Genomic DNA, 20756 nt, shown 5'->3' on the forward strand with positions numbered 1-20756 from the left:
AAATCAGAAGAGCAGCTTTAATGGACTAAAGTGATTGAAGATCATGGTGTAGGTGTGTTAGCCAACTATGCTGCCTCAGAATGCCTCCAAGACTTAGGTAGTTTTACCCCCAGAACCACAGGTAACGCTGAACAGCTGCTGGTCGTCCTGGGCATAAAGTAGACCCTGAGGTCTGATCTCTGAGGGCCAGCTGGCTCCCAAGAAAAGGAAGAATGGGAGGGGCAGAACCCAGGTTCTTGTCTAAAATTCACCAACCAGAGAAGTCACTTTTATTCCCCTGGGGAGAAACAAGGGATAGGGCAGAGAGATTGCAGGACTGTTTTACTGGTAGATAACACTGCCATTAGAAATGTGGAAATGTGGAATAAAGGACCTCAAATCTAGTAATGAATTATTTTACATGTAACTTCAACTTTGTATGCACCATTCAGTTCACATATTACCTGAACATGTACTATTTCATTTAATCCTCAGAAATCTCGTGTGTGTGTAGTTATCCCCATTTTATTCATGGGGGAGCTGAATCTTAAATTAAATAATTTAATTAAATATTTAATACGTTGTGCATTGCCACCCAGATAAGAGAGCCAAAACCAAGACACTGAAGTCCGGTGATCAACTGTTATACTGCCCTTAAAAATTCTAAAATCATTCAAATCTAAACACATATAGGACTTGTGAAAAGTTTAAGTCCATGAACAAGGTGAATTTGGCAGCTTCAAAATTATTAATAGTGCCTAAAACACAAAAATTAGAATCAATGCACAAAAATATATGACAATACACAAAAATGAAGACTATTGTGTAATATCACATTGGAAATGAAATTCATTTTAGTCAACTTGATTAAAATGCCCAAAGGAGGGCTTCCCTGGTGGCGCAGTGGTTGGGAGTCCGCCTGCTGATGCAGGGGATGCGGGTTCGTGCCCTGGTCCGGGAGGATCCCACGTGCCGCGGAGCGGCTGGGCCCATGAGCCGTGGCCGCTGGGCCTGCACGTCCGGAGCCTGTGCTCTGCGACAGGAGAGGCCACAGCAGTGAGAGGCCCGCGTACAGCAAAAAAAAAAGAAAAAAAAAAAAATGCCCAAAGGATTACTCTAAAACAATATAAATATTTCTCACTTTATTTTTTCTTTGGACCTGTGATGTCATAACTGTTCCAGAGGTTCTTTTTTCATTTTTTATGCTCTTGGTACTAAGTGTAGCAGAAATAAATTACTGATTCCCCTTGGTTTTAATCACCCATTTAATAAGTGTTTCCTATAAAAGGTACTAGCTAGTAGTGTATACAAAAATTATTTATCATTTTTTCTTACCTAGAGTTCTTATTCTGCATAGCAAAGAAGTTCTCTTAGGTAAAGGTGGCCAAATAATGTAACATATAAAATGGGACAATTGGAGAGTGAAAGGGAGTTTAAGTTAGTCTGCGACAACAAGCATAAACTGGCATATGCTAAGAAAAACACTGAATTATAAAGAAGCTTTTCTTTTTTTTTTTTTTTTTTTTGTGGTACGCGGGCCTCTCACTGTTGTGGCCTCTCCCGCTGCGGAGCACAGGCTTACCGGCCAGGGGTAACGGGCCCAGCCGCTCCGCGGCATGTGGGATCTTCCCGGACCGGGGCACGAACCCCTGTCCCCTGCATCGGCAGGCGGACTCTCAACCACTGCGCCACCAGGGAAGCCCTAAAGAAGCAATTTGATACACCTCATTTAGCATGATATTTGTCTAGGGAACATATAACCTATACTTACACACTCCAACTCTATTTGTGGGGTCTTTGTCTGTTGGTCAAGGTTGGTTACATCAGTGCTATTCAATGTATGGCCTTGGACTCTAGCCAGTTGGTGAACTGTTTGTTTCACATCCATAACAAGTTAAGGAACTTGTGTCAAAATGTAAACGTACTATGCCACTAACCACACAGTGCAGTTAAGTGACGTTGTTTTATAGGAAGACTCTCACAAAGGAAACATTGAGTTAAGTTATATTATGATTAATACTCTGGCATTAACTTCTTTTTTTTAAAACTTGTTCAAATAAGACTTTTTTAAAATTGAAGTATAGTTGATTTACAATGTTGTGTTAATTACTGCTATAGCAAAGTGATTCAGTTATACATATATATACACATTTTTTTTTTATATTCTTTTCCATTATGGTTTATCATAGGATATTGAATATAGTTCTCTGTGCTATACAGTAGGACATTGTTGTTTATTCATTCTGTATATTAAAGCTTACATCTGCTAATCCTCACCAACCCACTCCCCCTTGGCAACCACCAATCTGTTCTCTATGTCCATAGCACTAACTTCTTATCCCCTGCAAACTATCGCTTTGCCATCATAATCAAATGTATTACATCAGAAGTGGGGAGAGACAGAGGCACTTTACCTCATAGACATTCAGGGAATAGGTCTCTTTCTGTCTTGGAATGATGCTTTACTCAGAGAATAAGCTCTTGTATAAAGTTTTAGGAGCTAGCCTGGAGAAGATAGTAGTCAGCTCACAGCTCATTGGCCAGAACTAGTCATATGGCTCCAATCTAACTGTAAGAGAGTCTGGGAAATGTAGTCTTCAAGTGAGTCAGCCAGTTTAAACATGAGGAGAAATCTGACAATACTGACCATACATTATTAACCACATTTACAATCCACTAGAAGTAAAAGTTGGACTAACTGCGCTTATTTGGGTTTTTAAGAGTAAAAGCTGTGCCCTCCAACTTCACATACCCATAATAATTGAAGAATTGTTGTAGAGTGTCATATTTATTGTGAAAATAGCAAAAATTATATGATAGTTCTGGCCTAGTCATTTTAGGATTTTGTGTGATAAAGATATCTAATTGTGTATATTATTTTACCACTTAAAAACAGCTTCCTTGCTCTTGTTCTTTATTTCCTTTAAGGTCATAATAATTCTGTGAGATGTGCTTTTATGTCCATTTTGCATATATCGGAACTGTGGAACAAGAAAATCAAAAGACTTTGCTGAAGGTGTTCTTTTGGCAAACAATAATTAATACCTGCCATGTTCCAAGCACATGCCATGGGTTGAATCAGAGATGAAAATCTTAAAATCTAGGTTTACCTACTTCCATTTTAGTACCGTTGTCATAAAGAACAACTTCTACGTGATAGTAAGGATATATTTTAACTGGAATTATTCTTTACTACAAAATTTAGGGCTCAGAGTATGGGTGTTATGGCTGATCAAATAGCTACTCTGTTTTTGGTGATAAAGGGAAGAACATGAACAAAGGTGGCCTCTCTGACATGCCTTTTGATGCTGCATATTATAAAAGTTAAGAGACAGACATGTTATTCCTGAGGAAACATGACTCGGGATTTTTTGCCCTTGATTTAAAGTAAATCATTGACTGCAACATTTTCACTCATCAAATACAACGTCATGAAACTTTAGAAAATTAGTGAATTTTTGCCCATTTTAATGATGTTCTATATTACATGCCCTTATATATAGTTTAATGGAGTTGGTCAAAGGATTATATTGGTGTTCTCTATTTTCTTTTTTCTTCTAAAAGTCACCTTATTAGTTAAGAGCATGGAGCTAATGGAGCTGTAATCAAGAGATTCATACACTGGAGATATCTTAGTTTCATGATTCCCAAGAAGCTCAACCCAACCATGTTTTTCAAAAATGTATGCAATTACTTACACAATACTTAAAATTTGGGGGAAAATAAAGTACCAACCAGGAATAAAAATAAAGGACCAATCAGGAATAAAAATCAATTGAGAGTGCATACTTAACTAAGAGTAGGTCAGGTGATATTATCTCTGTACACAAAGAACAGCAGAGTATACTGAATTTAATAGATGGGACTATAGTCATTATTTATTTAAGGGAGATTTTTAGGAACTTTTTGTAGTATGATACCTGAAAAAGATACGAAAGTTTAAGCTATATGAAACTTTCAGGGTGAAATGTGAAACTCTCTTCTAAGGTTTTGGATTTCGTTATGAAACTCAAAACTCAGCCCCATTTTGGAGGGGTTGGCTGCATCCAAGCACTTCACAGGCTTTCACTCTATACTAACTTTTTATCTATTATAGGAACTTGGAACCTTATTTTTTAAGTCTGCCTACTTCTTGGTAGGTCACATACTTTTTTGAATCAACATCAACAGAATTACACGTTGTTACTATAAGACTCCAAAAGTTCTTTAGACTTTATTCAGCATGAGCCATTTTTCTCATGAAGAAGCATTCCTAAACCCAACTAAGATAGAAAACAATTCTTTACACTTGTGTAGTAATTGGCAAAGGCTAACTTACGTTGTAGTTACAAAGAACTCCAAATCTCAGTGGTCTGAAAAACCAAGTTTTGACTTTCGTTTATACAACACGTCGCACGTGGTCCTCAGGACGGTTCTGTCCTCTGTATTCACTCAAGAATCCTGGATGGTGGATCTCAGCATGGGCTTCTTTGATCACTGTTGCAGGAGGAAAGGGATACGGTGAATTACCTGTTGGTAGTGAGCGCTTACTGAGCGCATCACTTCTGTCATATTCCATTGGCCGAAGCAAGTCACACCTAGTTTGAACGTGTGTGGGGAAGGGCAGTCATATCATATGAAGGCCATCCTTTCGCATGCATGGAAGGACGGGAGAACTGTTGTAATTGTGGGCATCCCTATGTTCTATCTTCAAATCGAGAGACACACAGAAAGAAATTATCTTAGTAATCAATTTTACTGTTTTGAAACTTCTTAGAAAACATATTTTATTTTAAATATTGGACTCTCAGACTCAACATGTCTAAACATACAAGCAATCTGTGTGTCTCTGTGTGTGTGTGTGTGTGTGTATGTGTGTGTGTAAGTGGTCACTAGAGCACACTCCCAAGCCAAAGCCTTGGCCTTCACGAACTAGATGGGTGACCTTGGGCATTTTGCTTAACATCTCTGTGCCTCAGTTTCCTTGTCTCTAAAATGGTTCTAATAATAGTAACTAGTTTATAAGGCCATTGTGAGAATTCATGGAGAAAATACGTACAAGGGGGTGAGCCAGATCCTGGTACAGCGTGAGCACTCAGTACATGTTAATTGTTATCGTGGCATTGTTTTTATGTCCTACTTTTGCATCCTCTCAATCAGTCTACTTAAAATCTTGATGTCCTTTTTGTCTCTTAGAATCTTGTCCCTCTCCCCCTGTACCTATGTGGTCATCAGTGCCTTTAAGTTATTCCTTTAAGGTAGGCATCAGCAAACTACGGTCCTATGAGCTAAGAATAGTTTCTGTATTTTTAAAGGGTCATAAAAAACAATAAGAAGCATAATTGTAACATGAAACCCAAAATAGTCACTATATGTACCTGTACAACCAACCCCTAGTTTGCCAACCCCTACTCTAAAGTATCTCTTGTAGCTGTCGCCTCTTTTCATGACTAACAACTACATTTGTTCCGTTGCTGTCTTACCTCTCATCTAATTTTCTGGTCCCTGTTCACTTCCCAGTACATGCTTAACCCAACTACTACACCTCAGCCTTCTGCCTGGAGGACAAGTGGCACATTTTCTACTTAAAATTTTATTCCTGAGTTAACATAGCAATAAATAAATATTTACTGAATTCTTTTCTGAGAGTCAATCGATTAAGTTAGTTAATAGAGAAGTCTCTTAGAGCAAAATTGTTAATTTGGGCACTACCTGAGGAAGATTTCTCTTTTAAGGTGGGAAAAAGCCCGGGGAGGAGCCAGTAGAGAGATATAAGTTGTTGTTGGAACAAAAAAATCTAAGGAAGAAGTGCTGGAGCGAGGGAGGAGAATGAGGAGTGTGCTAGGAGAGGGATTCATTCATTTGTTCTACACATATTTAATAGTGCCATGTTGCAAAAACAGTGTTATAAGAAATGGGACATGGCGGTGAATAAAACAAAAAGACTAGGCCATCATAAAGTTTACATTCTGAAAGACAAATTGTAAACAAACAAATAATTAGAGCCTCTCTTATAGATTGGAGGCAAACCATTATCATATTAACTTTATGAACTTAGATTGTATTATCCCAGTATTATCTGTGGAAATCAATGCAGACATGCACTGGAATCAAATCATACTAGGTCACAAGAGCCAGTCATTAAGTGGGGGGGGGGGATTTTGCCAGCCAGTTTTTAAACACAGCCATTATTTAAAATTAAATTATGTAAACTTATAATTAAATAAATTATAGTTTTAAAAGGTAACACATACTCCAAATGTATCATATCCTAATTATCTTACTACTCTTTACTATTAGCTATGCTATTGAGGTTATTTATATCGATTACATCCTGATGGTGGATTTGCTATAATGGTGTGAAACCTGCTCAATACCATGTCACCAGCGAAAGTGGTAGAGCCAGAAGTCCAACTTACACGTCTCACTGACTCTAATCCGAGTATTCTTACACTTCTCAAATCATAGTTCTTAGACAGTCTGCATCAGATCCCCCAGCAGGGGATAAGCACTGGAGATTCTTGGACCTTGTGCCAGGGCTCCTGATTCAGAATTTCTGGAGCTGAGGCCAAAGAACCTGGAAATTTCTTATTCACTGTAGGTGATTTAAATGCAGTCTCTAAAATAAGAGAACCACTTGTTCCTCATCATATTTTCTCTCAAACATGGAGTTATTATATTTCTAAACAGTAAGATTCCACAACCTGAAATAAATTGTCATTTTGGAGACCGTGCAGAAAGAAGAGGAACTTGAAGGAAAAGTGATTTTTTTTCTTATTTGACTAAGTTATTATTGGAAAGAAAGTTTAGTGGACATGCTTTATATATATATATATATATATATATATATATATATATATATATATATATATATACACCTAGGTATATGTGTATATGTGGATGTATATGTATGTGTGATTCACACTGTATATGATAATCTTGGTCAAGTATACTAAAATGGCAACAATAGCTTCACAGAGCCATTCTAACACTACCTTTTCCCAAACCTTGTTGAGAGATCATGTGCTCTTATTATCAACGATTTCTCCAGAGGGGCATATTCTGTAAGATCCTCCTGATTTAGTCAAATCCAGATACCAAAAGAAAACAGCCAGCCACCTCATATGCTTTTCACCAGTCTAAAAGAATCAGAGTGATTTCCCAAGGTCTGCGACCTTATTCCTTCCTATAGTATATTAACTTCCAAAGGATTTTAAAGAATACAGCACAACAGGGTAGTCACTTAAGGCGGAAAATTCGTCTTCACCAATGCTGAGCCTCCTGTTGGAATGGATTAATCATCAAAGTCGTTTATTCTGTCAAATTCTCCAAGGGTGAAATCACACATCTTACCACTGGTGTGTGGAGCCGACATTACCTTCATCTTACTGGCACAGATACAAACTGTGAGTAACTTCTATGCACTGCAAAGGAGGAAGTGCTGATACATTTAAAAGGGAGCTGCTTCTCCAGCAGCACCTGCCCAGAAGTTGCTGAAAAATTATACTCCATGCCTGTCTTTCAGTATTCTCTACTGATAGGTCAGCAGTTATTACAAAACTATCCTGATAAGAATCTGCTTGGAGCTTCTGGGATCATGTTAACCAAAATGGAACCACTGAGTCAGAGAAAAGCAAAGAGATGAATCAGAATAGCAAAAATCTCTTTCTTTTTCTGCCTGTTTATATCATATCCAACCTTCAGGGAAAAATCTAATTCTTAACTCTTTGCAAGGTTTTCTTCACCCCAGAGTTTATTCCTTCCCTGTTCTCATCGTCTTGCTGTTCTCTGATCACTGCCACACTGTCATTGTTTCTAGTATTTACTGATATTTATCTTATGTTATTTGTATTTCCTTTATATGCATTTCTCTGATTGATTATTTAGCTCTTTTAGGGTAGTAACCATGACATAAATTTTTCTACGGCCTCTGCAGTATTGAGCACATAGTAGACATGTAATAAATTCTAGTCGGTTGACTGTTATATTAAATGGAAAGATATTGTTCTCAGGCTTTGGTAATGTATTTTTGTATTTAAAAAATAGTGTTTCACTTGAAAGTTATTGCTTCACGTATGAAATATTTTCTTTTACTATCCTTATAATTTAGAATAGAAATAGAATTTAAATTATTAATGTTTGGGATCAGAGAGAAACAAAATGCATGAATATTCACATAGTGTGCTATGGTTTCCTATTACACCTTCACATGCATTATCCTTTCACATCCAGGAGGAGTATCCCCAAATTCTAGTGGAGGCAGCAGACTCAGAAATGGTAAATAGCTTGTCTATCATTACACAGTTAAGAAGTAGCTGGGCTGGGACTTGAGCCCATGACATTTAACTCCTTGTTCTATACTCTTTCCAGCACAGTACCTACTACCTAGAAACTGAGTTCTTGTCTTTGTCAGTAAAGCACTGTATGACCTTAAGTCATGAAACCTCACTAAAAAGCTCTTAACTCAACTATAAAATAAAATAAGTAGGGCCCCCAAATTTAGTCATCTAAAATGTCGGGTCATGTTATTATGTAGTCATTGGTCACAACCATCCTGAGCAGCTTGCTATCTGGGACTTCTAAGGCCTGGCTTCTAGAAGTAAAGATCTCTGACTGCAATTTGGTGCCACCTGGTGGCAATTGTTCAGTCTGGCTCAAGAATCAAATGGGGATGATTATGGATGTGGTGGGTGCTAGAGCATCTAGAATAGGGGCAATAGTTCCAGGAGCCTCTGGGTTCGTTGATACCAATTTTTCTGCCTGGGGCAAAAAATATTAGTCCTGGAGAATAACCCTCAGGCCCCTTGAGAAAATGAGAACTTTAGTGTACTTCCATTTTCAAACTGTGGCTGGATGGAGAATGGAAGTCATTCACCAATCAGATTATATCTGAATTTACGTAATCGTCAGGCACATTATTGCAAGATATAATTGTACTTTGCATCCTTGTGCTAAAAATCTAGTGAGATAATGTCTTTGAAAAGGGCTTTTGCAAAGTGTAAGACACTAAAAGAACTCAAGGGATTATCAAAAATTGGTAATTCCCTTAGAGAAAATTGTCCAGTGTTAATTATAAATATGACAAAGTATGAATTGTTTTCATAAGTCCATGCCTTCTGCTGTTCTGCTCTGTCCTTGCCTGATTCTGTCTTCGAAAGAATTCTGAAAAATAAAGTAGACTGATCCCTAGTTCAAAAACTCTTCAACGATTCATACCTCCCAACAACCCGCGTTGCTTATTATTAAAATACACTCCCGATGCCTTACTTTGCTGTTTATGTAGCCCCCCGTTTTACATATCTTTCCTTATTTAGCCTCCATAGCAATTGTATTTTACAAATGAGACCCAGCTGTAAAGAGATGACTTATTAAAGATCATCCATTTATTAAATGTCAAGTTCGATCCTCTAACTCAAAGTCCACGAGCTCCAAATATGTTACTCTTTTCTACTGCTTCTTCCTTTGTCTGATATTCGTGGTTCTGTATGATCTTGCCCCAAACTAGTTTTCCAAGTTCATTTTCAGCACCTTCTAGTTTATTCTTCTGTATAGGTATGCCTTTTTCAAATTTGAAATACTCTACCAGCTGCCATCTGCAAAGCTTACATACTTACAAAAACCCAAGAGATGGTAATGTCTGAATCAGCATCACCATCATCCTAATCACCAATTAACTTGTGCTAATAGTAATTAAGGTGCCTCACACTATAAATGTACTATGTTAATTATGTGGTAGTTGGAATCACTATGTCTTTTTGCTCGTCTTGTAAATGACACAAAAAAAAGAAAAATACACACTCATGCACACATACCACAGACACTTCGGTGCTAAATAAAACAAAAGTGTAACCATAAACAAATCAAGCTTTATTAGGGAGGCTGTATCATATAATATAATCTGAAGTCTAGATTCAGACAGGCTTGGGTTTGATTCCTCTCTTGGCTAGCTAGCTAGCTATCTAGATATCTATCTATTTATTTATTTCTTTATTTTTATTTCTTTATTTATTTTTCTTTCTTTCTTTCTTCTTTCTTTCCTTCCTTCCTTCCTTTCCTTCCTTCCTTCCTTCCTTCCTTCCTTCCTTTCTGCGGTATGCGGGCCTCCCACTGCTGTGGCCTGTCCGGAGCACAGGCTCTGGATGAGCAGGCTCAGCAGCCATGGCTCATGGGCCCAGCGGCTCCATGGCATGTCGGATCTTCCCGGACCGGGGCACGAACCCGTGTTCCCTGCATTGGAGGCGGACTCTCAACCACTGTGCCACCAGGGAAGCCCTTGGCCATTTATTAACTTGTCACCTTGAACATATTACTTAATCTCCCTGAACCTCAGTGTTGTCTTACGTAAAATGGGGATGATTATAATTGCAGAACCTTTATCATAAAATATTGGGGAAGAGTAATTTTAGATAATACATATAGAGCACTTACCACAATTTCTAGTAAGAAGTAAAACTCATTGTATGTTAGTTGTTATTATTGTTGTTGTTATTATTATCTTTAGCAATGTTGTCACCATTATTAGTCTTTACTCTCTTCATTGTGCCTGATTGTCTAGGTAGGATCAAAGCCAACTGGAGTGAATAATATAATTAGTAGACCGATAAGTGTCTCCATAGCAGCAGTCCTTTGTGATTAATATTTTATGATGGATTCCATTTTCAAATTAAATTTAACGGCCTTGATAGCTATGCAGAGGCCAATACTGAAATAGTGAGTTATCTCATTGGATAACTTTCTGTTAGAAATAATGGGTGTCAAGTTTAAGTGATTTTGTTTGACTTCACAGGGAGCCACAGCCATCCTTAATATACAAAGAAAACTTTTCCCAATGTATGAGTCACATTTACATTTTGCAGAGCATACATTTATTGGAAAGATGTACTAAGGTCCTCCAGTAACCTGGCCATAGTCAGTGATTGTAAGTTGAACTAACGAGCATCTAGGGATGAAAACAAATGGTTGGAAAGTCAACTTATTATCCACGTCACTCTGCTGGTGTTCTAAGGAGCTGTCCTGCATGCCTCCCGTTCTGTGTCACCCCTGCTTCATCAGTGTCCTTTTTCAAGATTCACTTTTCCATGTGTTACACATTTCACAAGAATTACCTCTCAAGTTTCCCATAAATGAATGTTGAAATATGATGAATTCCCTTTTTATCCAAAAGTTTAATCATAAGTTTACAGAGTTTTCTTCTTCAGTCTTATTTATGATTAATTTTATCTATGATTAATTTACTATTAATTTATCACTATTAATTACTCGTAAGAGCAGCATTCAGTATATTGTGCAGGTACCCCCAGTATATTTTTGTTAAAACCTTAGAGCTGCAGATCAAGCTAAGTCATTTCATGAAAAGTGTCTGCCATGTACCCTAACTGGCAAAGAACATCTCACTGCCATGCCAGTCAGCCAGATCACTCTTATTTTCTGTAAGGAGAAAGTCTGACTTTGTTTTCCAGTTCAAATAAACATGTTAATTCATGCCCCCAAAACAATCTTCTCTCTTCTGAATTCAGATCTTTAAATAGATACATAGAGAAAGCATAGAACCTTACCAAGAGTTGTGTCCCCTGGAAGGAATAAGCCACAGTCCACTTCATATTTCATATGTGCAGTATTTCAGCCTTCCTTTAACAGAGAGTGCATCCTAGAACCTTCCCTTTGTTTTGGCACCCTGGGGGGTTACAACACATTGCTGTGAAGCACTCTAAAAGTGGACTGTGCCTTTCATTTGTAAAGCCAGAAAAGGACTTCTGTGAATGGAAGGTCAAAGGAGAGAAACTAGTGAAAAGTACACTGATGAGAACCCTAGAAAATGATTCCCTTGAACCACCCATGCAGGCAAAATCCTAGAACATCTTCAGGTGTTTCCAGCAGTTCACATACCCCAGTTAAAAGACAACTGCCGCAAGGCACAGAGCATGATACAAACTTGACATTCAATAAGTAGGTATGGAATGACTGGATTTTACCACGATCTATTTAGCCTTCTATATTGTATAATTCCACCAAAAAAAAAGAGGTTTATTGTATTTTTCTTATAGCATTTCTCTGTTATGACTATACATTATATTTTAATATCAAAAAACTTCTTTTAAAAGTCATATACATCTGCTGATGAACCTAGTGGCAGGGCAGGAATAAAGACGCAGACATAGAGAATGGACTTGAGGACACGGGGCGGGGAGAGGGGGAAGCTAGGGCGAAGTGAGAGCGGCATGGACATATATACACTACCAAATGTAAAGTAGGTAGCTAGAGGGAACCAACAGCATAGCACAGGGAGATCAGCTCCGTGCTTTGTGACGAGGGGTGGGATAGGGAGCATGGGAGGGAGGCTCAAGAGGGAGGGGATATGGGGATATATGTATGCATACGGCTGATTCACCGTGTTGTACAACAGAAACTAACACAGCATTGTGAAGCAATTGTTCTCCAATAAAGATATATTAAAAAAAGAAAGAAAAATAGGGAAAAGTATAAAATACTGCTTTGAATTCTCAAGGCTGTCATTTATAGTTTTCTTCCATTCACCCTCTGTGTTTATTAGGCTCTGGTAGTTTTTCACTCTGTATATCCTTTTCAAAAAATAAAATGTAAAATAGGCACAATATTTTTTTTGTCCCTACCTTCCCCAGGCCTTCTATTCATGAATATTGCATTCTCAATTAGAGGGTTACTCAAATAATTTTACCCCAAAAAAATATATCTGGAACACAGATATAGTTAACCTTTGTAAATCTCTTGTTGCCATCTCACATGAAATTCAGCATAGCTGGTGTGAGAATATTCTTTTTCATCAGAATCCTCTTGTTTGTACCATCTGTTATGGTAGCCAACTTGCCACATATGGGTATTGAGCAGCTGAGATGTGGCTGGTCTGAATTGAGATACGATATAAGTATAAAATACACACCAGATTTCAAAGATTTAATATGACTTTCTTATCTTTGTATATTTGTCTGTAGATAGATAGCTATAAATGTATTTAATATAAATTTAATAGACATATAGTATAGAATTAATGAGATTATATGTTTCATTAAATTTTGCACAATATATACATGTATATTTTATACTATATAAATTGTATGAGATAATATTATGGTATCTCATTAAAATTTACATATAATTATGTTAATCTGACAATGTTTTAGATATACTGGGTTAAATAAAATATATTATTAAAAATAATTTTACCTGTTTGTTTTTAGTATTTGAGTACAGCTACTACAAAATTTAAAATTACACATAAGGCTAGCAATATATTTCTATAGATGTTTCCACACTTTTGCAATACAAAGGCCTAATGTTTATCCCTGTCCCTTTGAAGTTTCCCTTTTTTTTCCCTCTGCTTGCAAAAAATTTTTAATTCCTGTCTATCAAAATATTTTCTAGACTAGGTCCAGATCCCTGTTTTATTGGAACATGGTAAATTCTTTGGATCTTTATTCCTATTAACTTATTTTTAATTGTTTCATTTTCTTCCTTAGATACAACTAGATTCTTGGATATAATTTCTTTCTCTACCTTTCTAATGCATTATCTAAAAATCTCTTTGCCTTGTTTTTCTAACACAGAAATTTTTAAGTTTGCATTTGCATAACTAATTGAATTGCCTGCAGTGTCAACTATTGTCTAGCTTCCAAGAAATCTTATTTTTCTTTTATAGTTGTTTCCTTAAAATTATTCCTTTCAGTCTTATCCAGACACTTTTGCATATCAACGGGTATTTCCTTATGGCTTTTTTTCCTCTGTCCCATATTTCCTTGTCTTCCTATCTTTTATTATTGATATAATTTATTTTCTGAAAAAAATTTGCATATTGCAAATCATTTTTGAAAGTATATGCTTCCTCTAAATCAGAAAGATGTACCCTTTCCCTACTTTTTAGTAAATTTTTCTGGGCTGTTTAAATGTACTCATTCTTGAATGAGAAGAGAGAATTAGAAATACCAGAACTGGTATTTCCCAGGAGACTAAGGCGATTGCTTTCTGTCAACTAGTAAATTTTTTAGGGAAAGTGGGTACTATTCACAATTGTATCAGTACTGCAGGCATAAATTGGGATGCATGGTCACCCTACCTTAACGTCATCGTCATGCTCTGTCACTTAAACAATGGTCCAATATCCTTTTCAGATCTATAGCAGGAAGGTAGGAGACACAGCTCAGAAGCTCAGAACCCAGTTTTTATGATTTATCAGGGTTTTGTGTATTGTATATGCTGCGCTAAGAAGGCTTCTCCTTGTCCCACAGATGAGACCTCCCTCTCTAAGCTCTTACCTCCAAAGGATGCAGTGCCCTAAGCAAATCTCTTCTATTTATTCTTTCCATGTATCATCTCTCCAAGTAGCTTTCTTTCCAGTTTTAATTAATTTTAGGGAAAGGAGTAGTTGAGTCTATGAATAGACATATGTTCTTATGAATAGAGGTGGGAAACAGTATCCTGATCATTTCAAAAAATGGAGACATAGTATCCCAAGATACTATGGAAGCAGATTACAGGAAAGAGAGAAGTAGTTACTTATTTTTTAATTATATAGATTTCTTCCATTTTCTGCTTGTCTAGCCATCAATTGCTTTGTTCAGTGTGATTTCAGTGGCCTTTTAGCTGGGGAAATTCCATCAATTTCTGGCAGTCAGCTGGTTCTGGCTCTTGGATGATTCAAGGATGAGGTGATTTTTTCGTCTTCCAGTTCTTGCATGGGTATTTTAATAAAAATTGGAGAGGCTACATCATGATTACCAGTGACGTTAGATTTTAATTTTTATTGTTGGCTTCTATGTAGTACTTAGCATCCTGTAACATTGAAATCTTCCCGCTTCTCCCTATCTGGAGAGGAGAAAGCTGTGGGGAGCCTGATGTTCATAGTCCAGATTTATAGTGATAAAGAGGAAAATTAGGTTTTGTAATGTGTAAAGAAGTGATTCAGTAAAGAACAGCTAATCCCCAAAATCTTCTGGGCTACTCAGCCCTGGCAAGGAGCACTCTCTTGGTACCTTCACAGACGGGTCCCAACAGTAAATAACCAGGAGATGCTCTGCTTGTTTGTATAAGGATCTACTTTATACAAGTACTGGTCAAGGTGATGAGGGTCAGAAACATTAAGATGGGATTCCTAGTCATAAATGAGTTTATAGTATAATAAGATGAACAGAACATCACATTGTAAGCATTCAATAAATAAATGATTTAGGCGATAAGTGCAGCAAGGACCTAAGGGAAAAGGCTGCCCACTGTGGGCAACTGTAAAGCATCATGATGGAAAGAATATGTGAATTAAGATCTGGCAGGACAGGAGTCCTCAGATAAGCTAGGAGAGGACATTAGAGGGTAACTGTGAGTGAACACTAGGGTAGGAATGTGTGTAGGACATTCAGAGGACAGTATGCAGAAGAGTTTGGAAAAGTAGACAGGGGTTATATAAAGTAATGGCGATAGACAAATTTGGTCTCATGAGTGAATGGTGATAATAAGTTGACTCAGTTTGTAGGGCCTCTAAATGCCAGACTAATGTGACGATAATATATCTCCAGAAATGTTGAATCATCCTCAAAATGATCCTTAATGATAGCGTTTAGATTTTAAAATGTTCACTGTACAAGTTTCTTTGTTTGAGATTTTGGTTGACTTTTTGCTTTTTCTAAAAGAAGCATCAAATGAAACAGTGTAATACAGGGGCTCCTAGGATGCCATTCAGTTCTTGATTTATGACACTTCTGACACGAAAGCTTTTTTTTAAAGTTACAAATACTTGTTTAATTTCTGTTTAAAGAATCAAGTAATTTTGACCTGTTCTCTCAGCTAAAGGTTTTGAAAATTTTGTCAACTATCAATAAATCAACACCAACTATTTAATGAATGAATAAATCAATAACCATCATTACCTAGTACTTTGCTCAGGTTATAAACTAATTAGACACTTACCTCATTGCCACTGTGGCTTTTAGTTGAAAAGAGGATAGAGAGATAGAAACAAATAATCACCACTCAACAAATCAGTGCTTTAATACAAGTACCTACCATGTGCCATGGAAGCACAAAGGAGGGAGTGACTGAAGTTGTCTAGAGATTTGTAGAGAAAAATTGCAGAGCAATCGCTATTCCAGGATCATGAAGGACAAGTGGAAATTCAACAGCAGGCAGAGGAAGGAAGCTATACTAGATAGAAGAAATGCCAAGTTAAAAAGCAAGGAATCCAGAAACATCATGGTATGTTTAAAAAAATCAAGCATAAACCATAATAGAAAAGAATATGAAAAGGAATGTATGTGTGTGTAACTGAATCACTTTGCTGTACAGAAGAAATTAACACAACATTGTAAATCAACTATACTTCAATAAAATTTTTAAAAATAAAATTTAAAACAAATCAAGCAGTTCTGTGTGGCTGAAGATTCATGGGGAAATGTCATGAGAGATGAGATCGGAAAGGCAATTTTGGGGCAAACTGTGAAGAGCTCTAACCACTCCTTGAACAAGTATGTAAATAAGTTTTTACATGGTTTTCATAATAAATTACAATAATATTCATATTAAGAAGAGATCATAAATTTATAGAAAATATAAGTTATAGGTTCTGGATTGGCTAAATATTTAGAGTCTCTACTGGAATTTATAGAACCTAGAGACTTTTTTTTTTTTTTTTTTTTTTTGATGATAGGAAAAAGGCTGAAGAAACAGTCTTCTTGTTTTCCCCCACTGTTGGGACCAGAACAGTGACAATCTTAAAACATACCATCTAAGGAACTTTAGTCCTTAAGTCTCGGTCTTCACTGGTGTGGTAAAATTCTAAGACTTACATTTTGCTAATGATTTTGGTGTTTTTGATCAGATACATTTCTACATCCTTGACCCCAGACAATTCTCTTTTATCATAACTGAATTATCTGTATAAAACGAAATGCCAGGGTCTGAAGCAAACAATGCATCCAGTCAGCATACATTGGTTCTATATATTTTGAGAAACACTTGAGTACACAAAGAAAGCGTGCAATGTTAAAGAGATGATGTGAACAATACTGTGGCTTGTCTAATGGAGAATCCAGTGTCCTTTCAGGAAACTGAAGATACTCAAAAGTTGCTCCCCAATTTCTATTAACAACCCTCGAAAAGTGAACATTTTCATTTGATACAAATATACAAATTTAAAATAAGTGCACAGTTCAGAATGGCCTACCATTTTCAGATTGCTTATGTGCCAGAAAATATACAGTCAATAAAAAAATACCAGAGAGGTGGGGACAAAAGGCTCTCCGGAGCTATACGGCAAAAATGAATATCACTTCAATAGGTAGCGATCTCTGGAGAAAGTGGTGTCCTTAGAAACCAGTAGCACTGAAAGATAGCAGGTCACAAATCTGGTGATGGGGGATAAGATGTATAATAAGGCCCGTTTTCCCTGGCATCATATTCAAGGACAAAAGGAGGAAAGTCGATCTGTTCTGGCGAGATGGCAGAAAACAGCTGGTGGAGGCTGTCCACATAGTGGATTTTGTCCTTCAGTCCTGAGACAGAAAAGGTGGTAAAAAACCATGTTGATACCTTTGAACGAAATGTCGGATGAACAAAATAAACAGCCTTCAAATTCCTCTTGTACTTGACATCAACAACATCGTAGAGTTTCTTCAGGAAGTCAGAGTCCAGGTGACTGTATTCGCTGGTCAGTGTGTGAAAATACACTAATATGTATTCCTTCACAGCAATGTGATCCATTACATGGATAAAATATAAGAGAGCCTTGTCCATATCTATTAATGTTACAGGAATGTTTCTTCCAACTACCACCATTACCGTGCGACCACAGTTATCAACACCTGTTTGGTATAAGGCTTTTAGAGAAGCAATATCAGATAGATCCTCAGATCTTGCTTGACACAACCAGCAATTATAATTTCTTTGATGCTGCTTCTGCAGGGCTGCCTCTGATAACTGTCCTTGAAGGATCAGTCTTCTTTGCTTATCAATATCTCCTTCCATTCGAGCAAAAGCATGAGAGCCAATGAAAGAGAGATCAACTCCCAAGCCTTCATCCTCCTCTTCTTGGTTGTCCTCCGGGGCACCAGGCTTTTCACTTATTCTTATCTGCCGTTCGGGTACCACAGGCTCCCCTTCTGCATTGCCAATATCTGCAGGCAGGTATGGCAATGAGCAACTCTCCTCCTTTAACGACCTTGGGAAGTACAGAGGTAGCAGCTTTTGGTAAGTAGCCTCTTCAAGTTCAGAGACAGCAAATACTACTTTTTCAATAGTCTCTCCGTGAATTTCGAGGAATCTCCTTACCGTGCGAAGTGCTATGTGTGTTGCATCTTCTAAAGGGTAACCTCGTTTTGCAGAATTGATGACACAGAATCCAACAGAAGACATGGACTGCTCTTTTGCCAGCTGAAGTACGTTTCTGTAGCAGCTGTATAGGGAACTCTCAGCAGCTGTGCGATAGCGGCTCTTGTACTTAGGTCCCACTGTGTGAATGATGAACCGGGCAGCTAGATTAAATCCTTTCGTCAATTTTGCTTCACCTGTCCGGCAACTACATGTGGAAAACAGATTCAAGTAAAGAATGGTTGTAGGAGACCAACTGGGAGGGAGGCAATGGCTGTAGTCCAGACAGGGGATGACGCAGCACAGGCTAGGCTCTAAGTTTCTGGAGGTCCTCCTTCAAATCAGGCCCTGCAAGCATGAAGATACTTTCTGACACAGGATTCTTATCAGTAAGACTTTCATTGCTGGTATTCACAATAGCTGTACAGTTCAGTAATGCCACATCTCTTTTCCAGAGAACCACTTTTCCATTGATATCCTTATTGTAAAGAAAAGGTGATCTAATAGTCTCTTCCTGATATGTTTCAGCTGCAGTATCAGAAGTAGGTAATTGTTCTTCACAAGAATTGCCCCAGCTTGGTAGTGTATCCACATCCACAAACTGGGAAGGTGCACCCAAGGGATCCATGGAATGGGAACTTCAGCTTGTCTTTTCCCAAATTCCTCAGCAATTCGATATTCACTGTAGACTTTAGAGCATTCCGGAGGTCCCATCCGGGAGGTAGGCACGGCGGGTTAAGTTCCTCATGGAAAGCGGCCGAGCGGCATCCCCGGACAAGCCTTGCCAGGAGCTCGGCGGGCAAAGCAACCCAAGTTGCAGGAGGCTGGAAAGACCAGCCGCAGGAGCCCTGGCAGGCGAAACACCGCCTTCCGCTCTCGGCCGGCGCTCACCAATCCAGAACCTAGAGACTTTTGATTTCCAATGGTTTCAAGAGCCTAGACATTAATGTTGTATCACTCAGAATAGGCTGCATTAAGCTGCAATAACAAAGGATTCCAAAATCTCAGTGTCTTAAACAAGTGATGCTACATATTCATCAAAAGTATGCTCAAGGATTACCCCATCATATCTTTAGTTCATGACCCCAGCTGACAGAACTGCTCTCTGGAACAACGTGGCGGAGGGAAAAGAGATCGTGCTCAAGCACAGGCTGCTTTTTAAAGCTTCCAGCAAGAAGTGACACACATCACTTCTGCACACCTTTCACTGGCCAAATCAAGCTCCCTGGACAGCCGGTCAATGAGGCAGGGAGGTCCACTGTTCTCCTAGAGAGAGTCAGGAAGTACACGAGCTACCACGTGTCCAGTCTACATCACCAAACCACCCCCAAAATCCATCTCAAAACTTGAAACTTCTTGAATAATTCATTCATATTTTGTATTTGAGTGAAATCTTCAAGGTGAGGTCCCTAATGTGTTGATTTGCTACTATTAAATAGAGATGTATCTTTGAAATGCATTTAAAGTTGTAAAAGCAACTCCTCTTCTTCTCCCACTCTTTGTCAATGTTCATAAAACAGCTGTATGCCAGGGCGCTGTGCTAGATGTTTTCAAATGCATTGTCTCATTTAATTTGCAGAACTGGGCAGCGTGTGTTAGATAAGAAGGCTCTGAAAGCTTAGGTGACTGTCTGAGAACATATCGCTAATAGGTGTATTAAGGTTATTTTTAAGAGACCCACAGTATCATATATCTGATGTTCTCATGGAACTGTTAAAGGGATGTGAAAGTGTTATCCTTGAAAGTGAATATTTTAAGGAATTACTTAATTGAAATAAAATATTAATTTTAAATTATTTATTTGAAATACTTATTTGAAGTTTTGTTTCTGTAGGTAGTTGTTATGTATCTCTGAAGTTAAGTTCATTAATGTCTATCTTATAACTAAGAAGTGCTTAAAATAGGGATGCAGTTTACCAAGTAAAATTTAATGGTTTATGATTTTCTTTGAGCCATCTATACAATGCTTTATTTCTTTCAACATAATAATAGTGTTAAATTTTAGTAAATCATTAGTTCCTTTACAATGTCCTATGTTTCCCATGTATTAAAGCCATAATTATAAAGCTACTTTGATTACATTATTATGAAACATTTAGTCGCCCCTATGTTGCCATACTGATCTACTTTAAATTCCTCATTAAGAGCTTAAATAAATGGCTTTCAGCTCTTGGCCTCATATAACTTGATTCTTCTTATGTTCCCCAAACTTCTCTCCTATGACTCATTGTCATGGAACAAGTTCTCTTTTTTTTTCTTTTTTTTTTTTTTGTGGTACGCGGGCCTCTCACCGTTGTGGCCTCTCCCGTTGCGGAGCACAGGCTCCAGACGCGCAGGATCAGCGGCCATGGCTCACGGGCCCAGCCGCTCCACGGCATGCAGGGTCCTCCCTGACCGGGACACGAACCTGTGTCCCCTGCATCAGTAGGCAGACTCTCAACCACTGCGCCACCAGGGAAGCCCAGTTCTCATTA

The 20756-nt window shown here is 37.8% G+C and overlaps 2 protein-coding genes across 3 annotated transcripts in view; one reads left to right on the top strand and one right to left on the bottom strand.

The window, feature by feature from the left end:
• ZFPM2 (zinc finger protein, FOG family member 2) overlaps positions 1 to 20756 on the top strand; it is a 479524-nt gene that overhangs the window by 387883 nt on the left and 70885 nt on the right. The window lies entirely within an intron of this gene.
• LOC308630323 (ganglioside-induced differentiation-associated protein 2-like) lies at positions 16892 to 19148 on the bottom strand. The gene is made up of 2 exons (XM_081258873.1): positions 18594 to 19148; positions 16892 to 18490 (listed from the first exon to the last, which is right to left on the bottom strand). Exons 1-2 carry the CDS (start codon positions 18908 to 18910, stop codon positions 17314 to 17316), a joined length of 1494 nt encoding a protein of 497 aa, XP_081114999.1. The 5' UTR covers positions 18911 to 19148; the 3' UTR covers positions 16892 to 17313.

The sequence above is a fragment of the Mesoplodon bidens genome (assembly GCF_964165515.1).
Source record: "Mesoplodon bidens genome assembly, chromosome: 16".
Lineage (NCBI taxonomy): Eukaryota > Metazoa > Chordata > Mammalia > Artiodactyla > Ziphiidae > Mesoplodon > Mesoplodon bidens.

What these genes read in the sequence shown, in the direction of transcription:
- LOC308630323 (XM_081258873.1), bottom strand. Translation starts at nt 18,910, where the DNA reads ATGGATCCCTTGGGTGCACCTTCCCAGTTTGTGGATGTGGATACACTA. An exon ending in GACCTCCAGAAACTTAGAGC is followed by an intron (nt 18,491 to 18,593) that starts CTAGCCTGTGCT and finishes TTCCACATGTAG; the next exon opens with TTGCCGGACAGGTGAAGCAA.